Source organism: Parambassis ranga, chromosome 13, assembly GCF_900634625.1.
Source record: "Parambassis ranga chromosome 13, fParRan2.1, whole genome shotgun sequence".
Taxonomy (NCBI): domain Eukaryota; kingdom Metazoa; phylum Chordata; class Actinopteri; family Ambassidae; genus Parambassis; species Parambassis ranga.
Genome location: NC_041033.1, coordinates 12431982 through 12450980, shown reverse-complemented (window position 1 = coordinate 12450980; position 18999 = coordinate 12431982). Strand labels below are relative to the sequence as shown.

The window sequence follows — 18999 nt, the reverse complement described above, 5'->3', positions numbered from 1 at the left end:
AACCTCTGTTGTCAGTCCATTCTTTCACATAAGTCAGACAACACCATAATTTTTAGTCATCATATCAAAAATTGGTGAGGAAAGTCGATCTTTAGCCCCCTTACTACTTCTTGACCCCATATTCCTAGCACTTGGGTCTTAATTTACCAGACGTCTCTGCGTGAATGTGTAAATATTTCTCTGCCTCTACACTGGCACTGTGTAGATATTCGCCTTAACACTGGCGAATCTCGTGTGAATATTTGACAGCCTTCACGTGGCAACGTAAGGCGGGCCTAGTCATCAACCTTTCTCCCCCCTTGTTGTTTCTTAATCAGTGATCATGCCAGTAAGACCCCTTTACCGTATGTCTGATTAATTTGAGTTCGTTGGATTCTGAGGCGAACGCCGTCATCTGCCAGGCAGCCCTCTCGTCCTTAAATCTGTCAGGGTGAGGCAGGACAAAGTCCTGGGCGGCCACTCACTGTCTTGGGGAGACGACGACCAGCCTGGAATCCCACTTCTGACACCAAGAACTGTCGTGGCAAAAATTAAAGATTCTGAAAAGACTGAAATGATCACTGAAAAGTTATATTTTACTACAAGCAATTGCATGGAGTGAAGCACATTAACAGGTCTGACACAGCTCTCAGTGGTTCTCCACCGAGCAGGAGGCGGTTACATCTTTTATATCTTAAAAGTGTCCTTCAACTCCTACAACTTCCACCAGGCATGAGACATTGTGGCTGCAAACAATAACCTTCTATGAGTGTCTTCCAGGAGCAGTTCTTATCTATCTGTACACATCTCCAGTCCGATTAACTCAAATAAGGCAAGACAAATAATATGATTCAGTATTTTCCCACCACAATTCACGGAAGGTTTGTTGTCTCCTCACTGGTGGTGACAAGGCGTGGCAACTGTTTCTAAAAGTGCAAAGTGCACACAGTGAGTGGCAAATGGGAGCAAACTCTGCCTGAGCCACATCAGATTTTAGGCCCCCTTTTCTTCTTCTCTGAAAAGGAAAGATGCCGTGCTGAGAGGGCAGAGCTGCGGTCGGTTTTGTCGTCGCCGTTGTTGTTCTTACAGTTGGAAGGTGTGATGGCTGTGCCCAGCCACACCAATTTATAGTCATTTATTTCGCTTTATTTTTACATTTAACTTTGTTTTGGCAGTGCACTGTATTCTAAATGAGGCGCGCACATATGGTTTACATTGTATTGTCATAAGTTACTTAACATTGTTTCTTTGTCTTCGAGTTATCATTACTTCCTGGTCTAAGAAGGGTGGAGTCAGCTGGACGTATGGGCGAGACCTGGACCAGACCCTCCATGTTCTACAGCTAGGGATGGAAGTGTTTCCTTTCTATTGTGTTATTGTGTTTGTCTTAGTTGTTTCCCCTTTTGTGTGTAATGGTTTGATCAAGCCACAATATATATGCCCCTTTTGTCTTAGTTGTGAGGTCTGTTTGTTGAGTTGAGGTCTCATTTCGTTTGTCTTATTCTAAGTAGAGTTGTGTTCTGTTGACCTCTTTTAAGGGCCCAATTGTTTGTAAATTTGATTTATTTATCATCTGCTGTAATTCAAATTAAATCAGGGAAAATAAAGTCCCTCTCTTTCTGAAATTGAAAACGTGTGTCTGTCCTCATACTGCTTGGTCCCTGACAAAGGTGATGACGGAGCCTGTAGGGTGATAAGGACTACTGGAGTCTGACCTATTTTCATGCAAGCCTTAGGCAACAAAACCATTAAAAGGAAGAACAACAACCTCGAAACAATAAAACGTCTTCAAGAAAATTCTACCAGTGCAGTTGTCTTGCTTCAACCTTCTGAATAAATAAGTGCATTTAGTGGATATATTTTACTTAAAGGTCTGAGACCAGGTAAAGATGATGAAAACACAGACTATTTGGAACAAAAACATCTCAAACTTGTCTAACCAGCTCCACCTCCTCCAAATCACTGATTAACACAAACATGTTGGTACGATGAAAAATGGAAACCCTCGATTCAAGCATTCGTTCTCAGAGATAACACAACTGCTGACCACCATCACATATAACCACACCAGCCACAGTGACAGAGAGAAATGGAGGAGATAAGAGAGCTGAATAATCCTGGCTCCCTCTCCAAAGTGCTGATCGACCTCAGCACTGAGATTTCCTCCATCCACACAGTTATTTATACTCCAGGCTGCACAAAGCATAGGGGGAAGAATTACGCAGAGAAAAAAATCTGGAGCTCAGTGTCGACCTGCTCCTCTCTGAGAATTCATTCAGGAGCGACTGGAGTTACTGTGAAAAGTTTCTTCTTCTGATCTTGTTCCCTCTCAGTCACCTGGATGGATCTGTTAACAGGTGCTCTCACCTCACAAGTCTTCCGTTGCTGCACTCTCGCCTGGGGAGATTCCTCGGGGCTCCATTTCATCCTCCGCTAACACAAATAGGGAAAAGTGACCCACTTTCAGGAAAAACTAGAGCAGCAGCCTCGCTCTCAGAGGGAGAAATCTCCACGACATGGGATCCCAGCTGATGTTTCCTGACTGACACTGCCTCACACCACAGAATAAGATGTCTGAAATAACTAGAGAGATCACAACTGGGTGCAGCCTAACGATGTAGAAATGATGCTGCTGCTGCTGAAACACAGGACACACTCCTCATGAGGAGGACGGGGCTCGGCTTCCACACCTTCCTGCTGCAGGAAGTCACTGAACGCATCACTGCAGCAGACGCATAAATGGACTCTACTTCCAAACAATAAAACATGACACACTGAGGCAGACTATCATTATCCTAGATTGGTGCCAGGGGCGATGAACATCAAGCAGAGCAGATCAGCAACTGTTCTGATTATTGATGAGTCGTATTACAGAAAGATGCCTTCTTTTAAATTTGTTATTAATATTTACTAAATAAAAGTACCAATTCAAAACTATCCTGTTGTGTTTGGTCCTAGTAACATCATTTTCAGTATATTTCAGTTTTAGTGCCAACTATTCTACAACTTTTGCTTTTAAATGGAAGAATATTCAACATCTCTTCATTGTCTTTAATATACAATTTTGTAATCTTATTTACAGCTAAACACCGTTTACAATATTTTAGCTGATGTCAGCAATTAAAAATGAAAATAAGAGAATGTTATTTTACAGAAACTAAATTATAAGATGGACAATAACCTTAAAACCATTAGAAATGGGTTATATTAACAAGGTACGGCTAGAGACATTTTAACATGGGTATTTAGAAGACTGCTTCGATTTCTGCCCGCAGCTGGAGTTCAGTCTTTTAACTTCTGAACTGGTATGATTCATCAAGGGGACACACTGAGATTTCATTCCAGGTCTTTTGTGAATAATAATAACTACAGTGGACACTGGAGCTCTTCAAACTGTGCAAACGATACAAACTACAAACAATATTGGCACTGCAAGTTGTAGAATAAGTCACCAATAACACAGCACCTTGTTAGAATTAGTTAAGCTAACAGTGGACACAGCATAGAAGATCTATTTTTACTTTGTCGGCGACGCAGGCGATCTATTTAAATCTGTCTATAAACACTGATGAGACAGGTGCTAATGTCAGCATAGCTAACGTTGCTAATGCTAACTCCGCGATACCTTACTTACCGGAAACACAGAGCTTCCTGTACAGTCTGGAGCGCTCTGCTGATGGCAACAATGGATTTCAGACGACGCTTAATCCATTTGATCAAGCTACCACGCCCATTGTGATGAAAAGGACTGTTATGATGTCGTAAGTGGGCTGAAAAGGTATACCTGCACGTCAGACAGTCACATCGAGTATTGTGTATTCACACGGATACAGACATGGAAAGCTTAGAGTATAACTGGATTTGGATAACTTGGATCATTTTACTCACCGAGCAACAACTTCCCAGATAAATACATTTGAGTCTTTTCTAGAGTTTTTGATTCACGGACAATCAAATCGTTTTGAAGAGAGACAGGAACGCCTGGAAGCTGCAAAGGGACAAGACAAGGAAATGGAACAGCTACCGGAGAGAAACTGGTTGCGAACAAGACTTTAGAAGCTACACCTAGACCTACCACAGCTACAGTTAAAGAGATGGAAGTAGGAAGAAGTCATCAGAGCAGATGTTTACCAGCCTGAAGTGCAACTTACTAGAGGCGGTCATGGTTTACACAGATCTACCTGAGATCATGGGTAGCATTGCGGATATATTCTGACCTGTGATGATCATGGGACCTACCACCACTAAGGAGCTTGCCAACAATATTCTGGCTGCAGTCCCTCCACAGGCTTGTTCTGCCTTCTCAGTTGACATCACAAATCCAGACCCTACCCTACCTAATGGACACCATACACCCCAGCCTAATCCCACCCTAGACACCCACGCTGCTCCATTCACCACCTTTGAACAGCCCCCATCAACCCTAACCCCCACACTGCTCCACCCCCTCACCAACTGTCCAAGAGCAAGGCCAAGGTCACACAGTTGGAGGACAAAGAGCTGGAAAGCCTCTTTGAAAAGGTCAAGGCAGAGTGACCGGATGATCCTAGGAGCTATGTTGTCGGGGGCTTAATGCCCCCAGAAGGGTTTCCCATGGCAAATAGCTCCTGGGTGACGAATCAGACTAAGAGCGGTCCAAAAAGCCCCATATGAAGAACAGATTATCAAGATTGGTCACCCGGCATGGCACAGCCGGGGCCCCACCCTAGAGCCAGGGAGCCATAAACTTACATTTGTTATTTTAAAATGAAAAATTTTAAAACAGCTATGTTGACAACAGTTTACTGTGTTTGGATTTAAATAAAATACATTACATATATATAATACAACAAAATCAGTGATCATTATTATCACGTGCTGTCCTTAGGCAGGTGAAGACTGGTTTGGTGCAGCGTCTGGTCATAAGATCACAGAGCTGTGAAAAGAATATCACAATTACACAATGTGCAGTAATTACAGCAAGAATATATGAATATAACCGGACCCTGTGGACATTATTAAGCATGTTTAACTTATGTTAGCTTTAAGTTTCCTTTGCCAATGACAACATGTCATATAAAAGGGTACAAAAGTCAGAAACAGGCCACTTCTGGCACACGGTTAACATTAGCCTAATGAGCTAACACACCTGGCAACAATTAAGCAACATTGATTAGCATTAGCGGTTAACGTAGCTCGCAATCTACACATCACTAACCTTTGATTGAGTGTGTGGCGGACGTCTGCAAAGATGTGTGAAGCTCGTGGAAAACAAAGCTTCTGCGTTAATAGTTAAATGTAAAATGTCAGCGAGTCTTACTTTGTACATTAGAGACGTGGCTAGCGCCACTGAAAAGACACTAACATGCAAACTGTGAGCACAATTTAACGGGTTGAGCTGAAATGACATCTGCAGCTGCTGACGATGCAGCTCCTGTGAGGGAGGCTGCGGCTACTGCTAATTAGCATCAGATCGGCCCAAACGTAAGCTACGCCGTGACGTCACCTGAATGAATGGGACTGAAAGCAGAACGAAAATAAAATGATAAATCATTCGTTATTGACCCCACCATCAGGTGAAATAGGCTATCATTTAAAATGCAATAAAAATAATTACATTAAATTAAACACACATAAAATGAAGTAATAGTAAAGCTGCAATAACAGATTGCATTGGATAATTTATCTACAGCTATTTAAATTAATATCTAATTTAAGGGGGCCAATGTCTAGATCAATAGTTAATCCCTGCATACGCACATAGCTATTGTTGTATTTTCACAAATCTTAAAATGACCATTTTATAGAAGAAACAAAATAATGTCAAACATTTGTAAACATAATACAATTTATTAAGTATATTGTTTTTATAATTTTTTTAGTTTTTACATATTTCCCCAAGCTTGTTTTTTTATATAACACAGTGAGATCTAAATGCAGCCCAGTATTTACAGGCTATATACAACTTAAACTTTCTCCATAGGGAAAACACACAAGTATATTGTTGCTCCTTCAAGTAGCCTGATGTAATCAGATTGCATCAGAACAAAATAAAAAAAGTGTCAGCCCCACATTTACAGCTCTGTACATGGTCCCACAGAAAACAAACATAAAAAGGTACACGGTAATTCTCCAGATGAAGCAAGCGACACTAAATCTTAAAATAGAAAATCAGTTTTAAATGTTACACTTTATATACACTTGATAATTTAATAAATCACATTTTTGAAAAAGATTTTAAATTCTGCTGAGTGCACTACTCTATACGTTTTCACAGATCAGTACATTCAGAGAGCACAGCACGTTGTTGTCCTGATAGGTACTACAGTCATGGTCCTCTTTGAATCCCTTTGTTTTATTATAACATAATAAAATCCTCCGATTGTAGTGGGTCTTAGGCAAATACAACTGCAGACAACAACATGTAGCCGTTTATACCTTGCCATTATTCATTTAGCAAAACTGAAGCCAAATAATAATTATAATAACGTGGACAATATTAAGTATCCCTTTGCTGCTTCTGTAGGATTTAAGCAGGTGAACTGCAGCAGGTCCTGCTGATCATCAGCAATGGTGTATTGATCATCAGCAGGTGTGCAGGCCTCTATAAGGACTGGAACAATATTGTTATAAAACCATAAAAACAATTTTCAACAAAGTTCAATGTTCTACAGATTCACCCCAAGTCCAGTCCACACAGTGCTCAGAGAAGTACAAAAACATCTCAGAGCCCACAGGCCTCACTGAGCATGTTAAATGTTAATATTCCTGTTGTTATACTGAACAAGTACAGTTTGTTGGGTTACCAAGGTTACCAGTAGAATGTCTCCCGCATCTAAAAATCAACATTTCTGGAACAATGTCCTATGGACAGATGAGACCAGAGCGGAGTTTGGCCTTAATGCTCACCACCAAGTTTAGCTAAAAAAAAATCTAAATAATGACAGGGTAAAAAAAGGTTATGCTATTGTTCATTCGAAATCTTATTCGCCTAATATTAAGACCCACCTCTATCAGATGATTTTACAATATGTTTTTACACAAAACACAGAATCAAAGCAGGGGGTGATAACTTTTTAACATGACAGCATGTCAAGCTTGCTGCTCACTGAGACTGGAAGTGTTCACAGTGCTAGCTTTGGCAAAGAATAGTTTTGAATAAAGTATAAAGATTATGTGGATGTATGTCAGCAGTCACCTTGTGCTGACAACCACACAGAGTCAGATCTGTGCCAAAGTGGAAACACATTCCTACAGCAACTTGGTGAAGTTCACAAGCACAACAGAGAGCTCATCCATAGGTCCTCACAGAGTAACTGCTAAATGAATACAATCAGGGCATGCAGTAAGCATGCAAACACACATCCTACTAAAATCTGCACTACAAGACAGCATAGAAACAAACTTTATAGACCTTTAATGTACTCACATTCAAAATCTTTAAACATTTTTATATCCAACTAAATATTTAAATTTGCCTCTGTCTCTTGCATGTAGGGGGATGTTTATGAAGAAATAGATTCTATTTGCCAAAAATATTTTAAAATATACTAGGTGTGACAAAACATAACTTCATTTTCTTTAACTTATACTTGTGCTCAGTCACCGGGATCTTTGAAGGATGAATAGTAGATATAAGTAACAATCAGGTCCATCAAAGAATCTTTCCTGACAAAGCTGCACATTCTCTAATTGTAAATGTCTGTCGCATGATTGATGACCATAACCGTTACACTTCAGACAGCAGCTGAACACCAACAGCCAGCAGGGGGAGCTATTGCTATGCGTACCCTTGTAGATGACGGTAGCTCCTACACAGAGTGAAGTCCAGTCCATGATTTGGCTCCAGCCCTGCAGCATGTGCTGCTGCTGGAGAGGAGGAGCTCCTGTAAATCACATTCTCTGTGTGCTGGGTATGGTGGGCCAACACAGTGCTCCTTCACCATTTGGACATTTCTGCACATTTCTGATCCATTAAATCACAACTGATCCATTATCTGCACATTACTGCACACTCGATTTGTTAACCATCAACCACATGCAGCCTGGTATATCCTACACTTAGAATCAAATCCCAGTGTCATGTTAGGACCCTGTGGCTGACCAGTTCTGCAGATTGTCTCAGGATTGTTCTGTCTTTCTAGCCCCTTTAATGCTTCTGAAAGATGGTGAAACTCTGCATATTAGCATAGCCGCCAACAGCTCTCCTGCCCTAACTGTGGGCTTGTCTGGCCTGGTCTGAGGCCTGTGCTTCTCCCATAAAGGGGTGTCTGTCTGTGAAACCTGGTGGTCTTTTTGGTAGAGTTCAGGCTAGCTTCAGAGTGCTGATGGGGAAGGATGGCATGGTGACCATTGTCACAGGGTTAAGCACCGTCTGACCCACCAGCTGCGGGTGGTGAGCGATCATCTGGGCGCTCACTGCTGTCTGCTTACCAACAATGGTAGCAGCTGGCTGGGCAGGTACGGTGCCATTTACCTGAGGGTGGGCATGGTTTAATGTATGAGTGATGTGACCGACCACAGCTGGTTGTGTGACAGCCACTGGTTGAGGATAGAGGGCAGGTAACTGCTGGCTCAGGTGAGCCATTGGGTGCACAGTGATATGGCCAATAGGCTGGTGGCCAGGGGCTAACTGCACAGAGCTGGTGGTGGAGGGAGCCAGGTGGGCAATGTGTTTTGGACCCCCTCCCTGAATGACATGGTTAACTGCTTGGATGACCGAGGGATGGGACACTGAAGCATGGGCAATAACTGTAGGGTGCAAACTAGGTGTGGTCACCATCTGTGTCTGGTTGGGGATCAAGGGCTGACTAGGAGTGGTGGGAGTGCTGGATGTAGTGGCTATAAGTGTAGGTGGAGCTGCAGGCTTGGACAGTGGTTGTGGAGTAGTCACTGGTAGTGGCTGAGGGGCTCTCTGCTGGAGGGAGATGTGTTGGGTGCTGAAGGAGGTAGTGGTGGATGTCAGGGTTGGGGTCTGAGTAGGTGTTGCAGTCTTGAGCAGCTCAGCTTTCATGGTTTGAGGCACAGTGGGTAAGGCAGTCGGCACTCCTGGTGGAGCCTCTTCACTGAGGTCATCATCCATGATGTCTTCACCCTCTGCAAAGCCAGACAGAACTCAATTTTAATGGGATGCAGACTCACTTTGCGCATAGATTTAAAATGATGGTTTAGTGTTGTAACTGAGTGGTCATTTTCTTGGGCGTAATAGTATGGGCTCCTTTAACTTAGGGGCAGGACGGTTCACCATCTGACATTTAGATCAGACAAACTGCACCTAATGTCACCCTGACTCTCCTCCTACCTGAGGCTGTGGATGTTGAGGCCTGGTCTTCCTCTGGCTGTACTGTCTGTCGGAGGACACGGTCAATCTCAATCACATCCATCCACTGGCTCAGCTCATTCTTCAGCTCTGCTAGTCGCTGTTGGGTGGCAATCTTCTCTCTGGCCAGTCGCTCCATATCATGCTCATACTCCTTCTCTTTGCGCTTTAATGTCTGGAAGGAGAGGGCAGATAAAGTTAAAACTCTTGCATAGTTGCCTTAAAATAAAAACAGTAAATGAGACAAGGTAAACGCTCATTAGGTTTACATGTGCACTATAATCCAATCATCCAGTACAACAGTCTCAAAACAAACCCTGTCTTTGTGAGCTGTTACTGTGACTATCAGTGAGGTGATATTCATGTTTCCCTTTTGAACTTGACCTCCAACATTAGATAGAAGCGTAAAGGAGAATTGCTCTTTCTTTATCCGTGTTAAAAACCATGTTATTTTCAGGGATTTGCAGGAAGTGTCACCATGCAGTAAAAGCTAGGTAAGTACACAGTGGTGTAAAGAGCAGCTTAGCATTTCAGGCTTTGTATGTATGTATTGAACATATATTATATTATGTGTCAGCTAGACCTGAAGGCTTATTATTCAGGAGTATGCCCAAGAAATATGCTTTTTACAATAAACCTTTAAATAAACTTCAGTGTCTGCGGTGCAGGAAGCAAAATAACAGAGCTACAACAGCACGAGGGAAGGAGCAGGCGGAGGAGGAAGAGATGAGACAAGTATGGAAAGTAGGCGGTGCTTCAAGGCAGTGGCACTCAGTGACCCAATTTCCTATAACCAGCTAACACATGACAAAACCAAACAAACTGAGCTGGACTTCCCGGTACAAGACAACAGGAAGAAACTTTAAAAAATATGTAGATATAAAAAAATAAAACTTCAACAAAAGGGCAAGGATGTTTACAGACCATCAGTAATCACCTGATGTTCTGGCTAAAGTCACAAATATGGTAGAGAAATGCTGAGGATTCACATTTGGAAATCAATTACTATAATTATACACAAAATGTATTACATGTCAAAGCAGAGTGGTCTAACTATCGGGTATGCTCTGTGGCCTTGGAGGTGAGATGCTCAGAAAAATGACACTGTGTGAAACCTGCTACCAGCAACCTGATGACTCAGGACCATTAAACCCTTTTCCCAAAGGGTGGACTTCCTGTTAGAGTTCAGGCCACCGTGTACAGTATTTGTGTGTGGGAGTGTACAGTACATGTGCAAGTCATCCTTTGTACATGTGTATGTGTAACAACAGCGGCATTGTGTTTGTGTTTAGCTTTTGGCCTAAATTTTGAGCGTGAAATTTCTGCTAGTGTCGCCTGTGCTTATGCATCTACAGCTACATAAATAGCAAAAGGGGACAAAAGGCGGGCCTTGTGTGTTTCAGCACCTGTCCCTCTCCTCCAGCTCTTATCCAGGATTAGAAATGCATGGGCCAAGCGGTCTGAGCTTTGGCTTCTTCCCATTGGGGGTGTTGTCAGTCACTCGCATACAAAGTCGAATGTAGAGGAAGTCTTGTTACCAAGTTAAACTAAGCACAATTAAGTTCACATAAAGATTATCTTTTTACACCTTTTGGAGTTTAGTAATCAAGAATACGCACTCGACATTGATTAACAAGCATGTCTTTTTCACATGTACTGATAAACATCTGGACAGATATTTCTCCCATTAACAGCTTTTTAGAGACAGATCCCTCAACTCATCTTTGGTTGTCAGGGAAACAACAATTTTCATGTGACAGCGGTGTTTAGAGGTTTTATCCCTGACAGTGCATTAACATCAAAATCATTCATCAATCATCAATCTGGGTTAAAAAAAAACGTTGACAACAGGGCTGCCTCCCTTTTACCCTTATGTAGCAGGGAGCCTAACGTGAGTGGTGCCACAAGTATGCATGCTACAAACTATGCAAACTATGACTCATGGTAAGAGAACGACAGAGAGGAGAAAGGCTCCACAAACAGAGACCCCACTGAAATCCATTTCAGGACTAAGTCGACACCATGTTCAATACAGAACCAGCAATTCTGAGATTAACCATGTAAAAAAACCTGACAACCAACTCTGCAGCAGATGGATCCCACATGACTTCATTAGTGTTAATCATGTTACCAGGTTGGTAGGACACAAGGTGCCAGGAACCTTTTGATTCTTTGCACATGATCACCCTCATGCTCACCTCAGCCCTGTTTGCGTGTGAAAATCTAGATCAGTAGAGATAGGCTGCATTATGTGTGTGCGCATGTGTGTGTAAGGTAAACACTGCTCAAATGCTGTCACCAGCAATGCGAGCGCTGAGCACATGGCCCCACAGAGAACAGGAGAGGGAGGGCACCAGATAGCGGGGGATTGAAAGAGAGCAATACAAGCTGTACTCACTGACTCACTTTTGCAGCAGCCGGGAACAGACAGCACAAGGCTGGGTTTTCTTAAAGGGCCAGGAGCACATGCGGCCACGTTGCAGACATGCTGGCTGACTGATCAGGCTTTTGCACAGAGGTCTTGTGACAGTGTGGTAACCATAAACCTTTGTCTTAATGTGCCTTCAAGCTGGAATAACTTCACGTGGTGCCCGACTTCAACAATAACAGGCTTGTCTGGTGTAAAAATACCTACTTTTGCACACCACTTCTTGTGTGCAGGCTTGTGTTGGTCATAGCTGGCCTAATTACCTCATCTTGGTTAAGAAATAACTGGTCAGTGGTCCAGAAGAAAGGAAGACTTATAATAGAAGTGTTGTCCTCATGAAGTGAAAAAGCTCAGCTCCAGCAACTTATGCTGCACAAGTTCAAACATGGTCATATTGCAAAATTAGTCTACATTTGAAACATACTTAAAAAAGAACTATAGACTGATCTCAACCATGAAGGAAGAAGAATGTAAAAAATATTATAAGAATGTCAAAGAAATTAACCATACAATATGTAATGTAATGTATGTACTGTAAAATGGCCTCAAATGACTATGCTAAAAATATTTTTTTTTATCTATATCTACCAGATAGCACATTTCCGACTGGCATTTAAGGACAAGCGGTGGAAGAACAAGTTCAGTCAGCTTTGAGGGGGAAATAAAGCGCGAGTGGAGTAAACTGAGCCTTGTGTTTACCGCTCCATGCTCCCTCCCTGCTGCTGGCAGCTAAGCCTGCTGGTATGGCAAGCCCTGCCTGTTGCAGTGCTGGGCGGGGGCCCAGCACGGGGGGTGACGTCACGCGGCTCAGACTAGCCATGTGCTTGCTGCTCATGTGGCCTTAAAAGCTCAGAGAGGCAGGATGGAGGGAAGGAGGGGGGAGTAGAGAGGAGAAGCGCTAATGCATCTGGGCTTATTTTACAGCCTCTGCCTTAGCAGCACCACTACAGGCTCAAGAGGAAAGCCTGAATGAACAAGATGTAACACATCAAAAGTAAAACCCAAACTTATGTCGATCTCAGTTGAAATGGTAACAATATGTTTGCTTGAAATGTTTGTGGTGCTACTTCCTGTTTTTTGTCCAGGAACTGTATTGAGGAAGTGTAACTTGATCACTGTTGTTGTTGGCCAAATGAGTTTCTGTAGAGAAGAGACAAAATTCCGCCAACATACTTGTTTTCTGTTTATTTACAAATGAACACCTAAGATAACACGCTCAATAAATGAAATAAAATGTGATGCTGAGCCTAAAGCCTCTTATTTGGACCTCTAGTGAGCTTAGTGTTTTGTGTACAAGCTGTTTCCAGCGCAGAGGAGGGCAAGGACATGAGCAGTGAGGGAGGAGGCGGCACTCGGTGAGAGAGGTGTATACAGGCTGGATACACGTCTGTACCACCCATGTCATGATGCCAGTTGGCGCACGTGTTCAGACCTTTTTTTGGGGGGGGGTGCACTTTTTCTCCACCCCCCAAAACCAAACAACAGCTTGGACAGTAAAAAAAACAATCCACCTCGTGACAACTTGGGGGTAAAGTGTGTGACCTACAGTTCATCTAGTGTGGTAGCTCCCGGTTCACTGTGTCCTATTAAACAGAGGGAGCCTTTAGTGTTGCAAATTTTACATTAAAGTTGTATCGGCTGTGAGCACTTTCCCTGCTTTAAATATAGCCCCAGTGCCGCTCAGCTGTTGATAGGTGGAAAAGACAGGCAGGTCAGTCTGCAACACACACCGTGTTGCTTAATCACAGAGAGGGGCAGAGGGAGGGAGATTGTGTGATGAGCTGCGCACCCACGCTGTCCTAGTTTCCCCTCAGTATCCACGCAAAGGAACAACCAGACTGCTGCTTGTCAGAGCACCAAACCAGCAGTGGACAGTGGACATTAGTGAACCTGCACCATAGTTGTATAATAAGACAAAAGACAACAACAACAAAGCTCATTCTTTTGTACAGGCCCTAAAACTTCTTAACCAATCTGGAGTATCATTGTGCACAACTTTGCTGCTATTATACCTGCCTCTTAAAAACAGAAGTATTTTAGCTTAGATTAAACATTCCCAGACAACCCCTGTCCTACCGAGACAAAGGTTAAACAGTTTTACTAGCATAAATGTAATTCTAACACAACTATATCATGTAAGACTAGGTCTGTGGTGGACCTTTGCACTAGCTGTTTACACCCAGGTTACTGTCACAGTAAGCGCCTGCTTCCAATAAATGGCAAGTGATTGCACACGTAATGTTATACAATTTCACAATGGAGGCCTAACAGACAAATACAAATGACAGGAAAAGTAGGAACTTGATAAAGCATAAGAACTGGGAACATGCCGCACCATCCCAGAAAAAACGCCCCCCATACTACTGAATCTACAAACACCACAAGCTTACCTGAATGTATCTTAATGCACTTCTTAGAACACTCAGATTGGAGGTTTTCTTCTCGTCGATGTTTGGGATGTTCTTTTTCAGTGTCTCAAAGCACTCCTTGAGGTGAGCTCGTCTGACAGACACAAGACAGGGAGGGAGCTTTAGTGATGCATAATTAAACTTAAAAGATCAAGCTTAGCAATAAACAAAAGGATCGCTTGCAGAGAAACTTTTAATCAATGAATCAGACACTACTGAGAACAAATCTTTAGTAACTAATTCACTGTTATTCAACAGATAGGTTTAACCCACCTGTTTTTCTCAAGCTTGTTATGCACTTCTCTTGTGCCTGCCCTGCAAGAGCACAGATAAGTGCACAGTGAGTAAAAGGACAATAAATAATCAAATTCAACCAAAGCTGTCTCGTACTTTGCATCCAGCAGATAACTTAGTAACAATATTCAGACATGTCCATTAATGTATTATCTCAGCTTTGCATGAGCTTTGAGGTTTACATCTAGTCATTATTGTGGCCATTTGAAGGACCTTAACAGAACCGTTTAAATAAAGCCTTATTTAGTTGAGAATGATGTAACAGACATACCCTCCAGGCCTCTTCTTGCCGTCTAGCTGGCGGCCATCATCAGGACTCCCCTGGCTGATGGGGCTGTTCTGCAGGGGAGCTTGCTGAAGCACAGGGCCCGAATGTGGGAGTAAGGCATGTTGCTGTGTGGGTGAGACGATGGAACCAGGATAGCGCTGGACCAGCTGCTGCTGTGTCTGCTGCTGCAGCTTAGTGTTGTTAGTTTGGGTGATGAGCTGTGTGTGATGATGGTGATGGTTCTGTACTAGCTGCTTGTGGTTGGTAGTCAGCACAGTGGGTTGGTCAGGTTTAGATTGTGGAGAGCACAGCAGAACAGCGACACTTTGCTCCTGAGGGGAGTGAGGGTCTCTGTTTGGGGAGGCCAGGGGAGGTGCAGCTGGAGGGGAAAGTGTGGCCACAGGCAGAGTGGGTGAGCCTGTAGGGTTGGGGGTGACCACGGGGATAGGGATTACAGTGATGGGCATGGAGGGAGGAGAGAAAGAGGGTGGTATAGGTGCCGGGCGGCATTCATTGCGGAGCTCCTCTGCTTTAGAAACATTGTTGATGTGGATTGTTGAGTTATAGTTTGCGATAGGGTGTCTGTCCTCTTTCAACTGCTGCAGACAGAACTTTTCCTTTCGTTCATCCTCTGTGGAGAAAAGAAGCACTGTTGATAGAACATTGGAGTAACATCACCATACCACAATTATAAATACCCTGGCAGAAAACAACAAAAAATGAGACTTAATGCAGCACAATCAAACCAAAGGCCACGTGTAACATCACACGTAGGAACAGAAAATTGTAAACTTCACCTAAACTCATGGAACAAGGTGTCGCTGCCGTCAGGTTTCTGGAGTTCTTTTTTACTGTCCCTTTTTTAGATGTACTGTATTGATAAAGCAGGTCTGGCAGGTCGTAGCAAATACAGCAAAATAAAAATTAAAAGGTTTTAGACTTTTTTACATTTTGCCTAGCTGTGAGCAGCAAAAGAAGGCTGTTGTTCTAATGAAGATAGCTCTTGCTGTAATGTAATCCTAGCCACAGTCCACTGACCCAGTCATGCTGAAGAGCTGAGTGCAAGTCAACCCTACAATGCCTGAGTCTCTATAGGCCTAGAGGGATGGATGGACATCTTATGATCCAATATTTAATGTGATAACCAGAAAAAATATATTTCTGTTTTTCTATGTAAAACTGTATCTGGATAAATGTGACTTGCCTGAATATATTACTTAAAGGTTGTAGCCATGGTAGTAGTCTATATTTCAGCAAAAAAGGCGTGCTGTTGAGAGAGGCAGTTGTTGCTATGGCAGCTGTGATGTTCACAGTTTGTAATGTCAGATACAAGTAGTTGTCATTAGCATCATTATAGAGACTGGGCCCTGCAGTAATAACACTGCATCTTCTCAGGAAAAACTAAAAATGAACATACTAGGGAACAAAATTATACAAACAATATGTCATTTCCTCTGAGACATGTCCTCTAGTGAATCTAACATTAATAAAGGCTTTAATATTGTAGTTTTGGAAATCTGCATATTTTAGGGCTTAAACAGCTCTAGAGAATGTTTTTTATATCATAATTAATTATCCATTTTACATTAATCATATATGATGCTGCAAAACCAAAACTTGTCCTTAAAAACAAAAACAAAAAAGGAAAGAACAAGATGTTCTAGTTGCTGTGCCAGCTGCCTTTCATAAGAAGTTGTATGCTTTGATATAAGACAGATTATTTAGTTTTGTAGTCTTTCACAGAGTGTCTTTATTTTTTAAAGAAAATCTATGAAACACGTTAAAACAAGAGGGTTTTCGATTGATATTATATAACTGCAGCAGCACATAGAGAAACACTGGCCTACTTTCCTCCACACAGTGACCTGCTCTACAGTAGCAGAAAGGGAGGAGGGGGGAGGACTCTGCTTACCCAGTGCAGCAAGGCGGGAGAAGTTGGGAGAGAAAAAAAAGGAGGAGCTCTCACTCTGAGCTTGTTTCCGCATACAAAAAAAAAATGCCCTCCAAGCCCTTTGGGCCTTGGAGCTCCGGCCATGACACTCAGCTTTTACATGAACAGGTGTCTTTGAGAAAGCATGCATCAAGAAAGGAATATAGATTGAACTTGTTTAGGTTGTTGTCTAGAAAGGACACAGGAGGGGCGTTTCTGTGATCTGGAGTTGAGACTTTTACAGAAATAGTTGAAAGAAAAACAAGTCTGTCAGTCACAGTCTGCAGGAATACAATGAATGTCTGTGCCCTGTACTGTTTACAGAGAGACTTCCTTGCAACAGGGACACTGCCGGCACAGTGAGTCATGGTCAATTGTCTGTCATTCTCTATGGATCAACGCCAAAATCATTCATTTTAAACCGCTTACTGACAAAACCGGTTAGGCACCAGGAGCATCTTCTCTCCTGATTTCTACTATCAATATCAGTGTTGTCATTAATGTGTATATACAATATATTTATATAAGCACACACACAGACACCCTGTCCCTGTCTTCTGTAGTGGCTTCTCAGTGTATTCAGAATTGGAGGTCATTTCTATCTAAGTGCAACTATAAAACAAATTTATAATGTTGGCATCATATTAGAACGTATACATCATACAGTGGGATACAGTGGGAGTGGGGCTCCATGTTAAACATGTGGGTTAATACAGGCACTTTGTCCACAATCACCTGGATGGTGAAAGTAAATATTTAGTTTTTTTAGGGTAAGAAACAGCACTAAACGCAGTAGTGACGCATCTTCTTTATAAACAATCTTTGGGAGGGGTTGCCCAGCACGCACGTGGTGAAAGGGGCGGTGTCAGTCCTGCTGCTAAAACGAGGGGGCGGGGCTTGTTGGTACACGTCATCGACAGACACTCAAAGCCCTCCACGAGCGTCTGAAACGACGAGTTTGTTGTTCTTTTTTAGGAAGACACAAACAGGCGGAACATGCGCGTGTTACAGTTTAAAGGCGGGGGGGGGGGGGGGGGGGGTGGCTGAGGAGCACAGATGTGTGCGGGGGGTGGGGGGGGGGCGCCTAAAACCCGGAGCCACTTGATCCCCGGCGGACTATGTCAGGTTATTATGTAAAACCAGGCTGGCATCCCCTGCGCCACCGCCCTGTATGTCCGCAGAGTTTGCCTGCTTTCTGAATTTAAGCAGCAACGCGCGCAGGTGTACACACACACACACACACAGACAGACACACAAGGCCAGGGAAGTTCACGGCGAGGCTGCCGTCATGCACGTTAATGGTCTATGCAGCAGGTTTCAATGCAGTAACCCCTGACACTGCAGCAAAAGCCCCGATAGCTATGAACCAACTGTATTTAACACCAGTCTGCAAAAAAACAACTGCGCAACAATGCGATAATGAAAGTAAAAGACATTTCATTGACAGAGCGAAACACACGCCCCTCACTTTCTTCATATTTCCATTTCTATTCAAGCAAACACAGTGGTACATTAGCGGATGAACGAAGCTCGACACATAGGTCTGTGTTTCTGTCTTTACAGACCAAAAACCGCGTGGACGTGCTTGCTAGCAGTAATGGACAAACATCAAATATATTTCTAATAAACCACAAACTTACCACGTGCTTTCTGTTGTTGCTGGGCTTGTAATTCCAAAAACTTGGCAGCTTCCAGAAGCGTTTCGATGCTCATTTCTGTCCGCGTACAAAGACCGGCTGAGCTTCTCAGAGAAAAAGGCAGTAAAGCAAACGCTGTGCGCGCCTGTGTGGCCCAGGGAGAGCTTCCCAGTCTGTAGCTGGAAAAAAGGGTAATCGGATACCCCCTCCGTAGAAACTCTACCACTTACGTAGAAGAGTTACAAACAAGATGGCGCTCAAAGTAGTACGAACAAATAAGGTTTGTGAATCACGCACCGTTTGTAACCGCCCTCCTTCCTAGAAACCGGCAAAACACGGAACACGAGGAGCTCGGTCTGCGTGTGCAGGAGCTGTGGGCTGAGTCACGTCCGACACAGACTCGATTTAGAAAAAAAAAAACTGCAAGAAAAAAAAAGAAAAATTAAGGCAGAGCCGGTGTTGTGCCAAAAAGTGATCGTCTACGGGAGCGCGCACGGAGCCTATAGCTGCATCGCTGAGTGTCTGTATGGAGCTGCGGCTGTTTGGTCTCGTAGGCTTTGGTTTGCAGGATTTCTGAGGCTGCTGTGTCTGATAAATGTTGATATTTTGCAGCAAAAGAGGCTATTAATGATAACATTTACTCATGTGGTTATGAATAAATGGGAGAAAATGTATTGTGGTTTAAATACATGCTGTTATTTAATAACTATTCATTCTTGGTTATCACATTTAAGAAATTATAATTCACCCGCCCGCC

General features: G+C 43.0%; 1 protein-coding gene across 1 annotated transcript; it reads right to left on the bottom strand.

Moving 5' to 3' along the window:
* Nucleotides 1–5841: 5841 nt before the first annotated feature.
* mnta (MAX network transcriptional repressor a) lies at nt 5842–18514 on the bottom strand. Its single transcript, XM_028420198.1, has 6 exons — nt 18246–18514; nt 14679–15306; nt 14387–14428; nt 14096–14207; nt 9260–9452; nt 5842–9054 (listed from the first exon to the last, which is right to left on the bottom strand). The coding sequence occupies exons 1-6, from the start codon at nt 18316–18318 to the stop codon at nt 8264–8266; spliced, it is 1839 nt and encodes a 612-aa protein (XP_028275999.1). The 5' UTR covers nt 18319–18514; the 3' UTR covers nt 5842–8263.
* Nucleotides 18515–18999: the final 485 nt, after the last annotated feature.